This window comes from Rutilus rutilus (genome assembly GCF_951802725.1).
Source record: "Rutilus rutilus genome assembly, chromosome: 9".
Classification (NCBI taxonomy): Eukaryota; Metazoa; Chordata; class Actinopteri; order Cypriniformes; family Leuciscidae; genus Rutilus; species Rutilus rutilus.
Window position 1 is genome coordinate 19,947,363 of NC_140223.1, and position 14,621 is coordinate 19,961,983.

At 38.3% G+C, this 14,621-nt stretch overlaps 4 protein-coding genes across 4 annotated transcripts in view; 3 read left to right on the plus strand and 1 right to left on the minus strand.

The window, feature by feature from the left end:
- The first annotated feature begins 1,594 nt into the window (after nucleotides 1-1,594).
- Nucleotides 1,595-3,930, plus strand: dhrs13b.1 (dehydrogenase/reductase (SDR family) member 13b.1). The gene is made up of 5 exons (XM_084419865.1): nucleotides 1,595-1,824; nucleotides 1,941-2,059; nucleotides 2,142-2,265; nucleotides 2,911-3,237; nucleotides 3,460-3,930. Exons 1-5 carry the CDS (start codon nucleotides 1,680-1,682, stop codon nucleotides 3,717-3,719), a joined length of 975 nt encoding a protein of 324 aa, XP_084275991.1. The 5' UTR covers nucleotides 1,595-1,679; the 3' UTR covers nucleotides 3,720-3,930.
- Nucleotides 3,931-5,044: 1,114 nt separating this feature from the next.
- On the minus strand, nucleotides 5,045-9,071 carry gemin4 (gem (nuclear organelle) associated protein 4). The gene is made up of 2 exons (XM_084418940.1): nucleotides 8,856-9,071; nucleotides 5,045-8,331 (listed from the first exon to the last, which is right to left on the minus strand). Exons 1-2 carry the CDS (start codon nucleotides 8,863-8,865, stop codon nucleotides 5,168-5,170), a joined length of 3,174 nt encoding a protein of 1,057 aa, XP_084275066.1. The 5' UTR covers nucleotides 8,866-9,071; the 3' UTR covers nucleotides 5,045-5,167.
- Nucleotides 9,072-9,422: 351 nt separating this feature from the next.
- Nucleotides 9,423-14,181, plus strand: dhrs13b.2 (dehydrogenase/reductase (SDR family) member 13b.2). The gene is made up of 8 exons (XM_084419743.1): nucleotides 9,423-9,569; nucleotides 9,937-10,119; nucleotides 10,208-10,480; nucleotides 11,111-11,440; nucleotides 11,867-12,196; nucleotides 12,356-12,445; nucleotides 13,369-13,388; nucleotides 13,659-14,181. The coding sequence occupies exons 1-8, from the start codon at nucleotides 9,494-9,496 to the stop codon at nucleotides 13,665-13,667; spliced, it is 1,311 nt and encodes a 436-aa protein (XP_084275869.1). The 5' UTR covers nucleotides 9,423-9,493; the 3' UTR covers nucleotides 13,668-14,181.
- A 274-nt stretch (nucleotides 14,182-14,455) lies between these two features.
- The window catches only part of smtnl (smoothelin, like), a 36,450-nt gene continuing 36,284 nt past the window's right edge, over nucleotides 14,456-14,621 (plus strand). Inside the window, exon 1 of the mRNA XM_084419741.1 lies at nucleotides 14,456-14,535. The gene's annotated coding sequence lies outside the window, so the exon portion shown is untranslated. The remainder of the gene's footprint in view (nucleotides 14,536-14,621) is intronic.

Consider the following 14,621-nt stretch of genomic DNA (forward strand, 5'->3'; position numbering starts at 1 on the left):
CATAGGAGATTTTTACAAAAACATAGTAGTGGATTATGGATATATATACCCCCACCTTCATCTAGAGATTAATTAATTAATATTTCCTCAAATAGTACACTTTTGTCATAATTTGACTGACCATGGCGTGACGGGACTGACGATACTGTGACAGGACTGACTTTATGGATTTTGATGATCCAGAAAAAGTTATGTTTTGTGTTCTTTATTTAAGTTTTGATTGCCATTTCTTTTTTAAATTATTATTATAATTTTAATGTTAATGTAATATTAGACTATGGTAAAATTCAGCCAAGGACATATACACAATATTGCCAAAAGTATTGGGACAGCCCTCCAAATAATTGAATTCAGGTGTTTAAATCACTTCCATGGCCACAGTTGTATAAAAATCAAGCACCTGGGCCTTCATGTTACTATTGCATGCGTTAAATACATAATATATGCAATAAATGTAATAAAAAAGAACAATAACATTCATTTGTAAGGCCGTGTCACACAGGAATGTGACAGGGCCTGACTGTTGGCCATTGTAAACCGCCATTACTCAGCCTGCTAGCATGCTAGCATAAAAACTGTTAACATGCAAGCAAGGAATTTCAGTAACCTTTTTAGACATGTTTTGGATTTAAAACATTTTCATTATTTTCTGGAATGTTTTACCGTGACAGGGCCTGACCCTTTAGCTCGTCTTCCTAAAAAAAACATACAAAAACAAGCTTAAAATCATACAATTCAATGACAGAATTCAGCCTTGATCAATGTCAGCTTCACCTGGGTCAAATGATGTCACTTCCTCTGAGTGATACCCGTAAAGGCATATTTCACACATTTTATGTAGAGTTTTATGTAAACGTGACAGGACTGACCAAAACATGGGGACAGTTGTAAAATAGAATTTATTTGTAGCATTTATATATAATTTTATGTTTTTGATCAGTTGATGTGAATGATAACAGCTTAAACTTGTTATTGATGGCGTTTTTTTCCTAAATAACCGTTTTTAGCATAACAAAACTATGAAAGCTGTAGCTCCAATTTGGCTGAGGACAAGGACATGGACAGGATTTGTAATTTTCAAAAGTGTTTTTAATAAAGAAAAAAATATCTGAGAACCTAATGAATGACATATTCCTTTACAGAACAACTCACAGAAATCAACTATGAGCCAGTTTTAGACATTTTTGGATGAAATACTTTTTTATTCACTGAAACAATTCAAGGACAGATAATGTACGTTTCTGGTAGAATGCCCCTTTTACTATGCTAATCATAGGTCCCACTGGGACAGCCCAAAGTGTTCGGGTTGCCCACACTAAGTAGAGTCCGTTGTTTTGCCCACACTTTGTTAATGTTATTTCAAAGTTATTTTCCAATGTAGACTTTTGCATAATGTAGGCTAATGTTAAACTGTTTATTTTACGTTTTGGTAGAACAATGCAATTTAGACATATTTCAAAATGATATCATAAAGGCTAACCGATATAACAAATATACAGCATATCGCATATTGTTTTATAAAAGTAGGTCCCATGTAAACAAAACCTTTATTATAGCCTACAACAAATGAACCACCCAAGTCATGCGGTTAGACAGTGCAACAGGTTTTACAGGTAGGCTTATTGTCAACCCCAGCATAGCTGTATGGATATTCATATTGTGGATTGTTATTTCCGTACATGTTGTATTTCTCGCTTAAAATGTCCGAGTTATTGCTGATCGCGGGTATTGTGATTGGGGTGCTGATGATATTTCGTACATATGTAAATGGAGCGCGATGCAAAAGCAAGGAAAAACTGCATGGCAAGACGGTCATTGTTACAGGTAAAACGCGTAATTTTATTTCATTTTATTATTATTTTCTTTTTAAGAATGAGTCAAGTCAATCTTTTCGTCAGTCGTTTTAAAGCACTTCATGTGAACTTTGTGACTGTGTGCAGGCAGTAACACGGGCATCGGTAGAGTCACGGCGGTGGATTTAGCGCGAAGAGGCGCGAGAGTCATTCTGGCCTGTCGGAACCAAACACGCGGCCAAGCTGCTGTTGATGTTGTGCAAAGAGTGAGTACATTGTCCTAAGTTACTAAATGTATGATATTATAGTAATAAATAACGTATACACTATGTTTTTGTTTCAACACAGGAGAGTGGGAGTAAAAATGTGGTGTACATGCAGCTGGATTTGGCCAGTTTGAAATCAGTGCGCTCCTTTACGGAAACCTTTCTCAAGACCGAGAGAAGACTGGACATTCTTATCAACAATGCAGGTTGAGTTTTGTTTAATTCGCAAACATATCATGAACAATAAAATATTAATTCAATAGGCTATTTTAATCATTAAATACACTAGCATTCAAGCGTTTTGGGTTAGGTTTTAATGCTTTTGAAATTGTCTCTTAATCTCACCTTGCATTTATTTAATAAAAAAAAAGAAAAAAAAAGAATACAGCAGAAACAGTAATATGCTGAAATATTATTACAAATTAAAATAGCTGTTTACTATATTGAATATACTTTATGTAGGCTATCTAATACATATCTTATTATCCTTAATAGTTTTGTGGAACCTTTAGTGTTTTCAGGAATAGATTTTTTTTTTTTATTAGAAGAAATTTAAAAATAACAGCATTTATTTAAATATAGAATGTGAATGTTTTTTTACTGTCACTTTATCAATTTAAAAAAAGGTTTTAATTCCTACCCTTCCTTAATCTTACTATCACCAAACCTTTAGGTAGAAAGGTAGTGTATTAATACGCATTCAATACATTAATAAATAAAAACTCACAATATTCAATGTGGACTCCATTGTTTTTTATTCGATCTGATTGCACCGGTGCTGGTTTTGTAAGGGATATTTAATCAAAATCATATGTAAGTCCATACGTAATGCATGTTATCTATATTTTTAGGAGTTTATATGCAGGGCACTACTGAAGATGGTTTTGGTCTTATGTTTGGCGTCAATCACCTTGGTCACTTCCTCCTGACTAACTTGCTGCTGGACAGATTGAAAGAGTGCGCGCCAAGCCGCATTGTCACCGTATCTTCATTTTTACATAATCATGGTAACCTTGACTTTGACACTCTTCGCACCCACAAGGAGTTTGGAGTAGGCGAGTCTTTCTGGAATGTTTTCAGGATATATTCCCACAGCAAACTGTGCAATGTGCTCTTCACACATGAGCTCGCCAAGAGGCTGCAAGGAACCAACGTGACCTGTTACAGCCTCCACCCAGGTCTGGTATTTTAGCTCTATCAAGAATTTCATAAGTAGGCACAATTGATATTACTTTACGCTACACTACTCATTTCAAAATTCTAAGCAAAAACCTTGAGATTCAAAAGTTTTTTTTGCATCACAAGCAACATTTTAGTCAAGTTGTGAACATACTTTTGACTTGCAGTGTTTTATATCATGCAATGGCTAACCATTCATACCAACACGTTTGTTTCTCCAGGTGCTATAAACTCCGATTTGGCCCGCAATTTGAATAAAATGTCTAGGAGGCTATTGAAAGGCATCGCAGCTCTGTTCTTTAAGGATGTAGAGGCTGGTGCCCAGACAACTCTACACTGTGCTGTGCAGGAGGGCATTGAAGCCCTGAGTGGCAGGTATTTCTCCAACTGTGCTGTGCAGAAAGTGAAAGCCAAGGCTCAAGACGATGCTGTGGCCAAAAAACTATGGGAAGTGAGTGAGACATTAAGTGGTCTGTCCTGAAACCACTAAGAGACTTGCATGAGGTGTTGTACTCACTACACATGAGTGTAATATTGTGAATTATAATTTTTAGCTACTATAATCACCTGTTTTGCAGATTTATAAAAAGACCATGAGACTTGTACCTGACTTTGACTTTACACCGATGATCCTCATGAGTTTACATTGTTGAAATTTTCACTTGGAATAAAACATTTTATTTGGGACAGATTGCCTTGTTGTTATTATTGTAGTTAATGCAATGCTTGTTACCTCCAGAGAATCATTATCATTAGACGTGCCGGTATTTCGGTAATACGACAGGCCTATATCACAATAATGAATATGTATAATATTGTTATTACGGGCACTTCAAAATACTGTGAATAATTATTTATTAGGAATTATTCAGATTTTTAGAATGCATTTTAAGAATACTTTACCCAATAAGCTTTAAAATGCACAACAGTGCTGTAAGCTGCGTCAAAGAGGCACGCGCACTGATGTAAACAAGCCCAACCATAGACTAAAAAAAGTTTATTGTATTTAAATGTTCAGTTCTTTTAGTTACAGGAAAAAATGATTAAACCTGTTATAGTACGACAACATTTTGGGGGAGGAAATCAGAAACACTCATTGCTTATTAATTTTTTATTTGTTGACAGCAGGTTTGCAGACATTCGGTCTGTTGACATTTTAGGGCAGGGTTTTGTTTTGGCAAATGGCCAAAATTGTGTTTGTCCCCCCCCAAACCCCTAAATCAGTGTAGCAGAAATACTGCCCTACAGCCAATTTCATTGGTCAACAAGCCTTTTATTTAAATTACATTAAATTAAATTACAATTAAAAAATAAAACTTCCACCCCTGTTTTTATAGACAAGAATTAAGCCTAGTCCCAGACTAAAATGCATGTTTAAGATGTTTTAGCTAAAAGCAACTTAAAATATGTCCGTGCCATTGTTTTGTCTCAAGATGCATACCAGTAATGTTTTTTTCTAAGGTATGTTTATAAAAAAGCTACTTAAACGTCCTAATTAAACTAAGGCCTAATCCTGGCTTAATTTAAGCCCTGTCTGAAACTAGGTCAGTGTGTACAGATCAGAAATATCATGGATGCAGCTTTGCACAGCATTTATTAATCTAGGTCTCTAATAATCTCTACATACTAATGTATTTTTTAAAAGCTGTATAATTTAACAATAATGTATTTAGAACTAACATAAATTAACATTAACCAACATAAACTATAAGAATTTTTCATTATTAGTCCATGATACCAAATGCAATAGCTAATACTAACAAACAGCCTTATTGCAAAGTGTTAGCAACTGTATAATCGAAAAGAAGTGTTGAACGCAACAAATGCTGTGCACAATTATTTATTTAATTTTATTTTGTGACAAACCAACAATAACAAAAAATGTAATGTGGTATAGCAGTCATATTGCATTGAGTTCCTGATGTGATCTCATAACTGAGCTATCTTCTGGTGTAGAACAGCCTTCATATCTGCACACTGCAAATTGTCTGCGATTGTAGTGAAGAAGTGACGCGTGTCACGTCCCTGCAGGGCAGTGCAGCTGTCGGGATATGCTGAGAGCACAGCCTCATAGTGGGTCAGAATCTCCAGTGCACACAGGAACAGCACCTCTGGCTGGCCAGGTATCATCACCTGCACATGGAGCACATGACAGAAGAGCTGAGTCATCACAAACAGAACTTCCTGACTGCAAGCTCCGGAGGATTTGGTGGATGCGGTGGTGGACTGCAGGGGAATCTTCTCTGTGACTGAGCTGATAATACCCCTCATTGCATTGGCGTAAAGCCGTCCTGTATGCAGCCAGCCTTGAGGTGGCAGCCAATCAGAACAGCTGGAACTGCAAAGCAACTGGAAGACACGCAGAAGAAACACTGATTGGCGCATCTCTCCGGCAAACGAACGTAGGTCAAGTAACGGAAGGAAATCAACGTATTCTAAAGAGTATGGCACATAAAGTTTGCTTGACTGTAAAAGTTCTTGTAACACTTTCAGAAGTCTTTCCCATTCCACAGATGTGCACCACGGGAGCAACTGACACACAGCTACTAACAGGCCCTTACTGAACATGTTAAGGTCATCTGGTTTCAGCAGGTTTAGGGAGAGAGATTCCAGCATTGTCTCATGAACACAGTCTGAAAGAGCACAGCATTCTAACAATGCTACAAGTCCAGTACCTTGTCCATACTGAGGCAAGTCCAGACTGGACCACTCCTGCTCTGGAAGATCACAAACTGACAACAGAGAACTTGGAACTTCATACTTGAAATGTTTTCCCCACACATCCTTCAGGTAAAACCGCATGGTCCAGTCCAGTTCCTCCAATTTGCTGTAGAGCCAAGAGAGAGCTCTGGACCAAACATCAGGTGCATGGGCCACTTCCTTCCCAACAATTATCCCCAGTGTGTGCAGTACAGACAATAGCAGGTCTTTGGACTCCATGGAGATTGGTGTCTCACCTTCTACCGGCTGGTCCCAGCACCTATTGCACTCATTCAGGAGCTGAGCTAGACAATATAAAAGCGGGAATGGAGAGCAGCTCATTATCCAATGTGCTGAATCACTCATGGTCTCCTGGCTCAGTGCGCACTGAAGAAGTCGGAGACAAAACTCTAATTTGTTTGAGCTGGGAGATACTGGGAGAAGGTACGGCTGGACAAACGCATGCAAGGCTTTTTCCGGAGGAAGGAAACTCCGCTTTTCTCCCATGCTTCCAGTTATGTTGCACTTCATCATCTCAGTCAAGAATTGTAGAAACTGGTTCTCTTCTTGAAGTGAGGACAGCTTGCTCCACACCGTGTCCTGCAGGCATCTACACAGCAGGTTGTAGTTGTGAACTCCTGGTGAAGACACGAGACCTGAGAGCTGCAGGAGAATCTCGGCTATCAGAGTGTGAGCTCCCAGGTTGACAACAGCCATGTGGCAGCATCGCCGCAAAGTGGCTTCGGGGTTCTGGAAAGCCACTCGGGCAACAGCAGAGACTGCTGCATCAAGGTTGCTATTTGCACCACTCTGAATTATGCTGTTGAAGGCCATATTGAGCTCCTCAGAGAAGCCTATAGTTACCGAACTGGGAAGAAATCCATGAAGACCTTTTCTGGAGATGGAGAGCAATTCTGAAAGTGTAGCATTTTTGTCAGGTAAGGACAAGTGGGAAAATATGTCTACAATAATATCCTTGAGCTTTCTGCAGGGCTGAACATCAGCGTCACTTTGACATTTAGCTGTAAGGGTGGATATCAACGTCATCAAAAGATCTTTGGTTTTAAACACGCATGCATTTCTCTCTAAGCACTGAATCCACTCCGCCTCATTGACATTTTGACTTAGTTTGGAGGCAAACAGTCCAGGAAGACCTTCAAACCCCTCAAGATGATGGTCCAAGATGGTCATAGAAATATTTGCTACTTCTGCTGCAGAACATTCAGGAACAGTGAATGATAAAGACGCCAGTAAGCCTTTCAAAGTTACTCTCAAATTATTCAAAGTCTGCCCATTTCCAACCAGATCTTTAGAAAGTGATGGCTGCTCCAAAGACGGCAGAACTCTGCCCAGGCTATCTTTCAGACGGATCGCCGTGACACTTGGGTCATTGCTCGGCATCTTCAGAAGCCCCATAACCTCCCAGGAGCATATACTCTCAAGTGTGACCTGCATGGCCTGGATGAATGTCATTCCACACGGCTTGGTCTCAGCAGGAGTGAGAGCGGCAGCGAGGTCTCTCCGAGCCTCAAGTATGACCTCAATCAAGTCAAAACCATCATTCACTTCATCTCTCTTTTTAAGGCTCACTGTGCGAGAGATGTTCTGGAGTTGAACTTCAATGGAGAGATCAGCAGCACTGCTTAAAAGGTAGTTGGTATACAGTGTGTCCATGCAATTTGAGAGGGCAAAATTACACAACTCAGAGGAAGTCAAATGCTCTTTTATTTTCCTCAGCCCCTCAAATAAGATGTACACCATACATGTAGATGTGGATTCTGGGTCAGGTTTGAATCTTTTTGATGCCAGTGGTGATGGCTCGGTCGTGGACGTCATGGAGCGTGAACACTGAGCCGTAAAGAGACGGTCTAAGGCGTCAAGACATCCTCTCTTGCCCTTCAGTAGTTCCCACCACACATCCAACAGTAGCTTCACATCTGCCTCTGTGCTGCTGCTTGTCACATGATCAACCAACAGCTTGAGCTCTTTGCACCGTTCAGCTGGTTGAAAGCACAACAGCAGCTCCACATAGATGGTAGGAAAGCTTATCGACTTTACCAGCTCAAACAGCACAATGTGATTAATGTCAGGAAGGCTGTTCTGTACGGCAAACAATGGGTCTTCCTTCCATCTGATATCGATGTCCTCTTTGTTATTCACCTCTAGGATCTTGCTCCACACAATACAGAGAATCTTCTTTCTCCAATGGAGTCTGTCTTTGGAGTCTCTGAGCGAATGTACGCATATCTCATTGACAGCTTTAACAATCGGAGATCCAATCCGATGCCAGTCCTCTTTCCTCAGAGACGACAGTGGCTCAGGTTGGCATATTTGATTGGCCAATAAGAATCCTCCCTGTAGCACAGCTGTCTTCTCACAGCTCAGCCATGACTCTGAAAAAGAGGAGGTATATCAGGTAATGCTTCTTTCAGGCATGATAAATGATCTGATCTGAATAGTCTGATATTGTTTATTTGGAATGTGTATGTTTACATTTATTTTATAATTTGAATGAGTTTTGTCTCTTGCACCAAGTGGATGTCATACAATGCGCTGATATGATGAATCAATAGGATGCTTTCAGAATTCTTCTGTCATTTTGTTTGTGTGAATATAGATCAGATGGGACATTTTCTGATTATTTGGCGGTGCTGTTTAAATCTAAGTCCACATCTAAAATATGACACAAATTGTTACATCATGTCATCCTGTTCTAGTGTAGGTCAGATGATCGTCATGCTAATTTATAAGAATAAAAGAATGTAAACTTAATAAGCGCCGATTATGTCATGCATGAATTTAATGATGGCATTTCACGTAACCGCATAGAATTTCAACATAATACTAAAGGCGGGAAAAGATAAAGGGAACGCGCATTAAGTCCTAATAACTTTTAAGTTAATAGATTTTTTATTACCTTGCTCCATAATTGCAAGGCTTTCAAAGAAACGTCGCCAAATTAAGTAACAGTTAACTCATATCCACTGAATCCCCACACTGAGAAAATGATCACGGCAGTTTTCAGATGTTTATCTCTGGAAATCTGAAATGAACATTGGTTTTGAATCATCTGCTCAACACGTTTGATTTCTTAGTAGTTTTCAAATGAACAGTGTGCTTCCGCGTCAACGTAGACGGATGGAGAGAGAAAGAGGGGAGCGCCAGCTCGTGTTCCGCTTGCTGCGATTCTCTAGCGCTCTCACGCGGACAATGAGGTAACAGTTTGATTCGAATCTTTTGAATTAGTTCACTAAAAGATTCATTCACTTACTTATTTAGTGACACTCTCTGCAGGTTATTATCATTCATTATGAGTGACCGACACAAATTTTTGTTTTGCTTACTGAAATGTGTCATTTTTACACAATTTGTCAAAGTTCATTCAGTTCGCTAAAATATAAACTAAAATATAAAGTCTGTAGTGAGCGTGGAAGTGAACGAACGAATTGTTCAGTTAAGAAGACTGAACGAATCACAACCAGTCGAATCAGTTTGAAACGAAACGAAAGAGAAAGTATACGTTACATGTTTGCATGGCGGTTTTAGGAAACAGGGATGATTGTCCTGAGGACGAGACTTGACATTATGTTTTGGACTTTTGGGGGTCTTACTCTAGCTCTTTTATGCTTAGGTAGGCCTTTTTATAAATGTATTTACAAATAAACAAGGATTGTATTGCTGTAACGTTAGTCACCGACATATTTTCCTTTGCTCGTATAATGTTATATTATGTCAAAAGTTGTATTATAAATATAAAATGATCGAATTAAACATAAGTATTATGTACTATATCCATCATTTTGAAGGAAATAACTATTAGAGGAGTTTAAAGTCACTTTTATTTAGCAGGGTTGTTTATATTGGGAACTGTGCTTTACTTGTTAGGGCCTATTGTCATTTTCAGTTTTGTTTAGCCTCACATTTCATTTACAATTAATTGAGAATTAAGTTTATCCTATTATTATTCTCTGTATTTACGGATTTGTTTGTTTTGACAGGTGTAAATGGGAAAAACTCGGTTCATGATGTTCAATGGCTTCCTTGTCAGTTTGTGGATGAGAAAGTTAATATAAATGAAGAGGGCCACACAGAAACCACGTATATCCACAGAGAGGCTGTGCTTCAGTTTGGTAATGTCGGTGACAGCCCTTTACATCCTACTATTACCTTCCTCGTCACAGGTAAGCGAAAGTCATTAGAAGTTGTAACCTTAATATTTCCTTTGCTCTTTAAATAATATACTGTGTTCATTTGTTGTGTCTCATGAAGGCTCTAAAGTGGATATGAGGCGTTATTTGGAGGGAGATGAGGATACTCTACACTGTGAGATTCGTAGATACAGCACTGGAGGGATTGTAATGCGCTGGCCTATTAAAGGAGCGCAAGATCATGACGTCTGGTTCACCTGTACGATACGCCATACACAAGGCTTGTTCGTCATCACCACCTTCCTCAGACACACACCTACGGCTTCTGCCCAAGGACAGGTGGACTATCTACAATGGATACCAGTTAATGATAGGGATCTCCTGACAACATCAGGTAACAATCAAACATGGAGGCAAGAGAGGCAGTGCCTCCTAAAAAAATTTGATGAGGAAGTAATCCACCGTACAAAAATAAAACAATGCCAATATTCAACTTATCAATGCTTTATGTCGTATCACATTCAAACATGAAATTACTTGAAAACATGATCTGTGAGGGTTTTTAGTGAGCAATCAGTTTGGTGAAAGTAAAGGTACTCTGTGTCTGTGATCATTATGACACTTGGAGTGTTTACAGAGTTTTGATGACTGATGAGCCGAATGCAAGTTGACGATTAAAAAGAACAGCTGAACATCAGATAACAAATAAAATATACATGAAAAATTTCTTTATAGTTATTTTTTTGAATAAAGTAAAAAATGCTTAAATAAAAAAAATGCTTGATTTACATCGTTAATGTAAAAATACATAATTGGTTAATTGTAAGTTATTTTATTTAACCTGAAAAATGTGTTAAGTGTAACTGAACATGAATTTACTTTACTTTTCTTTTTTTTATGTCATAAAAAACAGTGAGGACTTTGCCTCCTCATTTCAAAACACCACTGCAATCAAGGGATTCTACTTTTACTTTTTCCTCTACCACAATTTAATGTTTCATCCTCTCTTCCATGTGTTTTCCAGCTGCGATGGTTGTTTTGACCCGGACTCCCTCCGTGGAGGTGGGATTCTTGAAGGAGCCGAACCTGCACTGTCAGTTTGCAGTGGATCATAAACTGCCTGATGCAACAGTGGAGTGGAGACTGCAGCGACACGGGGAGCGCAGCAAACTCTTTAGCTATTCCAGCCACACAGGGAAGAGTGAAGGTAGCGGAGTGGCTGTCAAGGCCATTGCCGCTGGAAATGCCTCCTTCAAACTTCCACCCACCAGAAAACTAAGCGAGGGCACATATATCTGCTCTGTGATGGTTCCTCCTCTCTATGGCACCCATGATATTCCCCTTAGCCTAAGTGGTGAGATTAAATTGAATTCAATTGACATTTATTTGTATAGAGCTTTTTACAATACATTTTATTTTAAAGCAGCTTTACAGAAAATGCATGTTTCAATTATTACAAGTGTTTCAAATATTTAAGCATTGTAATCATTTCCACCCAAAAATTCTGTCACCCTCATGTCGTTCCAAACCCTTTGTGGAACACGAAAGAAGATATTTTGACAAATGTTTCAGTGATTATTTTCTCCATACAGTGAAAGTCAATGGACCACATTGATTTTCATTGCATGAACAAAAACAGTTAAAACCTTCCTTCAAAATGTCTTCTTTTGAGGTCCACAGAAGAAACTTATACAGGTTTGGAACGACATAAGGGGGAATAGATTTTTTTTTAGGTGAGCTATTACTTTAATGTTTATTTTTTCCCTTTCAAACTCCACAGAACAACCCCGTGTGTCTCTGAATGTGGGCTCCACCTTGTCTATAACACTTGGTACGGACCAGAAGCTAATATGCGATGCAGAGGGGTACTATCCTTTGGACGTAAACATTGAGTGGTACCGTGAACCGTTCGGGGGCAGCCCTACACCTTTGTTCCTGAAGAATGTTCTGTACTCAAGTCATCGACTTCATAAAGATGGCACATACTCGCTCTCAGCCTTCTTCCTTCTACAGCCTAGCATGGAGGACTCTGGATATAAGTACACGTGCAGAGTTTCCCATAAGTCCTTGCTCACTCCCATCCGCAAGAGCTTTAGCCTCATAGTTACAGGTGAATCAGATGCAACACAAACACAGAATTATTCACACAATTGTGAAAGTACCTAAATATCCTTTAAATATTACAAATAACCACTAGGTGGCAGGCATAATGTACCATTTTGACTGATTTTCAGAACGCTTCAATTTACTTTCTCTTTTTTTATCACAGAACCCGACTCTACCATGTGGTATGTCAGAGTCATTGGATTCATAATTCTCATGGTAGTAATTCTTTATTATGCGCTGCAGTGTCTTGCAAGTAAGTCATTTGTTGTTCATAAATCCCTTTGAATTATATTGTGCTTCCCACATTTTAATTGTTTGTTGCAAAATTTAACAGCAAACACTATGCAACTTATGTTCCTATTTGAACAATATGGTCACATTAGGAGCTAACATAAAAATCGTATTTTATATCTATAAAATATTATTGAAAATATTTTATTATACGCAGTGTTGGGTAAGTTACTCTAAAAAGTAATTACTTGTTACTAATTACTAGAACAATTCAAGGGCATGAACCTGCTCTTTAAATTCGGTCAAATAAATAACTTAACTGATTTAGAGTTAAGTTAATTTAAATAATAACTGCATAAAATATTCTTGAACTAAGTATTTAAGTGGAGATGGTTACATTAAAAACAAACATTTTAATATTAGATGTTGAATTTTGATGTTAAATCCACTATTGTTTTATATAGAATTGTTCTATAGTCTATACAGTATTTAATTCAATTATGTCACATTCAAACTTGAAATGACTTGAAAGTGTGAGGGGGTTTTAGTGAGCATTTAGTGAGCATATTACAGAAGTAACTGTGATTAAATAACAGAAACATTTTGAGTAATCCCATACTTTATTTTTTCAAGGGAAAAGTAATTAAATTGCAGTAATTAATTACTTTGTAATGCATTACGCCCAACACTGATTATACGTAAAATGCAATTTCCTAAATTATTTTTCTTTTTGGAAAACACAGTTTTGATCTCAGCATCCTGCATCCCATCTCCCAATCCCAATTATTTGTCATCAGTTCACAGTGTGGCTCATAAGTAAAGAATTAATCAAAGAAATCTGTCGATCAAAAGTCAAATGTTATCTTGAACAAAAACATTTTCACCTTTTAGTTTTCTATTTACTTGTTCCAAGTCTAATGTTCTTAATACTTTCTCTTGTTTTAGGACAAAATGCAGCAAAAAAGGTAAGGGATAGCTTTAAAGAATAGAAGAGTAACAATAACATATTTTGTGCAAATTGACACAGACTCCAGCTGTATATGACTGAATATGAATGAGATGAATAGGTTCTCTGTACTGTTTATGTTTGTGTATGTGTGTGTGCTGTGTGTTTTACACATCTTTGTGTACATGTATGTGTAATTACTGGCATATGTGGAAGTGTGACGTAAGTGTGTGTGTATATTTGCCATATGTCCAGTCTCACAGGCTGTACTTGTGTCTCTTATGTGCAGAGGTTTTGAGAGCTCATGCCTGAAGTTTTAAAGGACGCCGTCATGGAAACAGACAACACATCCCTCCATCCCTCCCTCCCTCCCTCCCTCCGTCTGTCTCTCTCTCCCCTCATCCCCGCCATCTCCTGCTGCTGCATTCGCCAAGATCAGGTGCTCTTCATGGGAAAATGAGGAGTGTGTTGAGGGATGTAATTCCAGATATCATGGTTTACGTCCTTGTTTACTATGGCTGATAAGGCACTGTGTCTCTCCAAAAACTGAAGAAGAGTTTACTCATTGCTTTCTGGGTTGTATCGCTTTTGTGGGTCTGTAAATAATGTCAATTGGGCAAGGAATTCATGATTGCAAAGTGCACTGTTGATTTTGATCATTAAATATTTAAGTGGGGAAAGGTATTCAAAAAGAGCTCTTAAGTTGAAAAAAGATAGTTAAAAAAAATATGTCTCTGATGCTTCAAATAATGTACTTGAATTGAATATGTGTAAAAATGTTAGGATATAAATAAAATCTGTGTTGAATTTGACATGTTCTGATTGCGTCAAACTGGAATATATCCATCATCAGAGAACTTTGTGTGATGTTTGCAATGCTTTTTTTCTGCTTGCGGTGAAAGCCAACACCAGTGGCGCTCTGAGGCCTGTGGGATTTTGAAGTATTCTTGGCTAAATACTCATCTCTGGACCACACGAAGCCCCCCTGCGAGGCATCTCCCTGACTCCCAGTTATCTAAACAATAAACACTTCACTCCGGAATGGCAGCTGTTCCTAAATGGCACTTGGTACATTCCCCTTCTCGCAGTACCCTCCTCATCTCTCATACACTCTCTCTCATCGCAGCTCTCTTCAAATGCACAATGGGGCCATTATAAGGAATCTTGTAAGTGAATTCAGAATCTTTAGACTCATGTGCATGCGATGACGGAGAAAAACTAGCTTTTGTTTATCCTGTGGTGATGCTCTTTG

Coding starts and splice junctions, on each gene's coding strand:
- dhrs13b.2 (XM_084419743.1), top strand. CDS start 9,494: ATGATTGTCCTGAGGACGAGACTTGACATTATGTTTTGGACTTTTGGG. Junction 12,197..12,355: donor CTTTAGCCTCATAGTTACAG/GTGAATCAGATG, acceptor TTTTTATCACAG/AACCCGACTCTACCATGTGG. Junction 12,446..13,368: donor TGCGCTGCAGTGTCTTGCAA/GTAAGTCATTTG, acceptor CTCTTGTTTTAG/GACAAAATGCAGCAAAAAAG.
- dhrs13b.1 (XM_084419865.1), top strand. CDS start 1,680: ATGTTGTATTTCTCGCTTAAAATGTCCGAGTTATTGCTGATCGCGGGT. Junction 2,266..2,910: donor CATTCTTATCAACAATGCAG/GTTGAGTTTTGT, acceptor CTATATTTTTAG/GAGTTTATATGCAGGGCACT. Junction 3,238..3,459: donor CTGTTACAGCCTCCACCCAG/GTCTGGTATTTT, acceptor TTGTTTCTCCAG/GTGCTATAAACTCCGATTTG.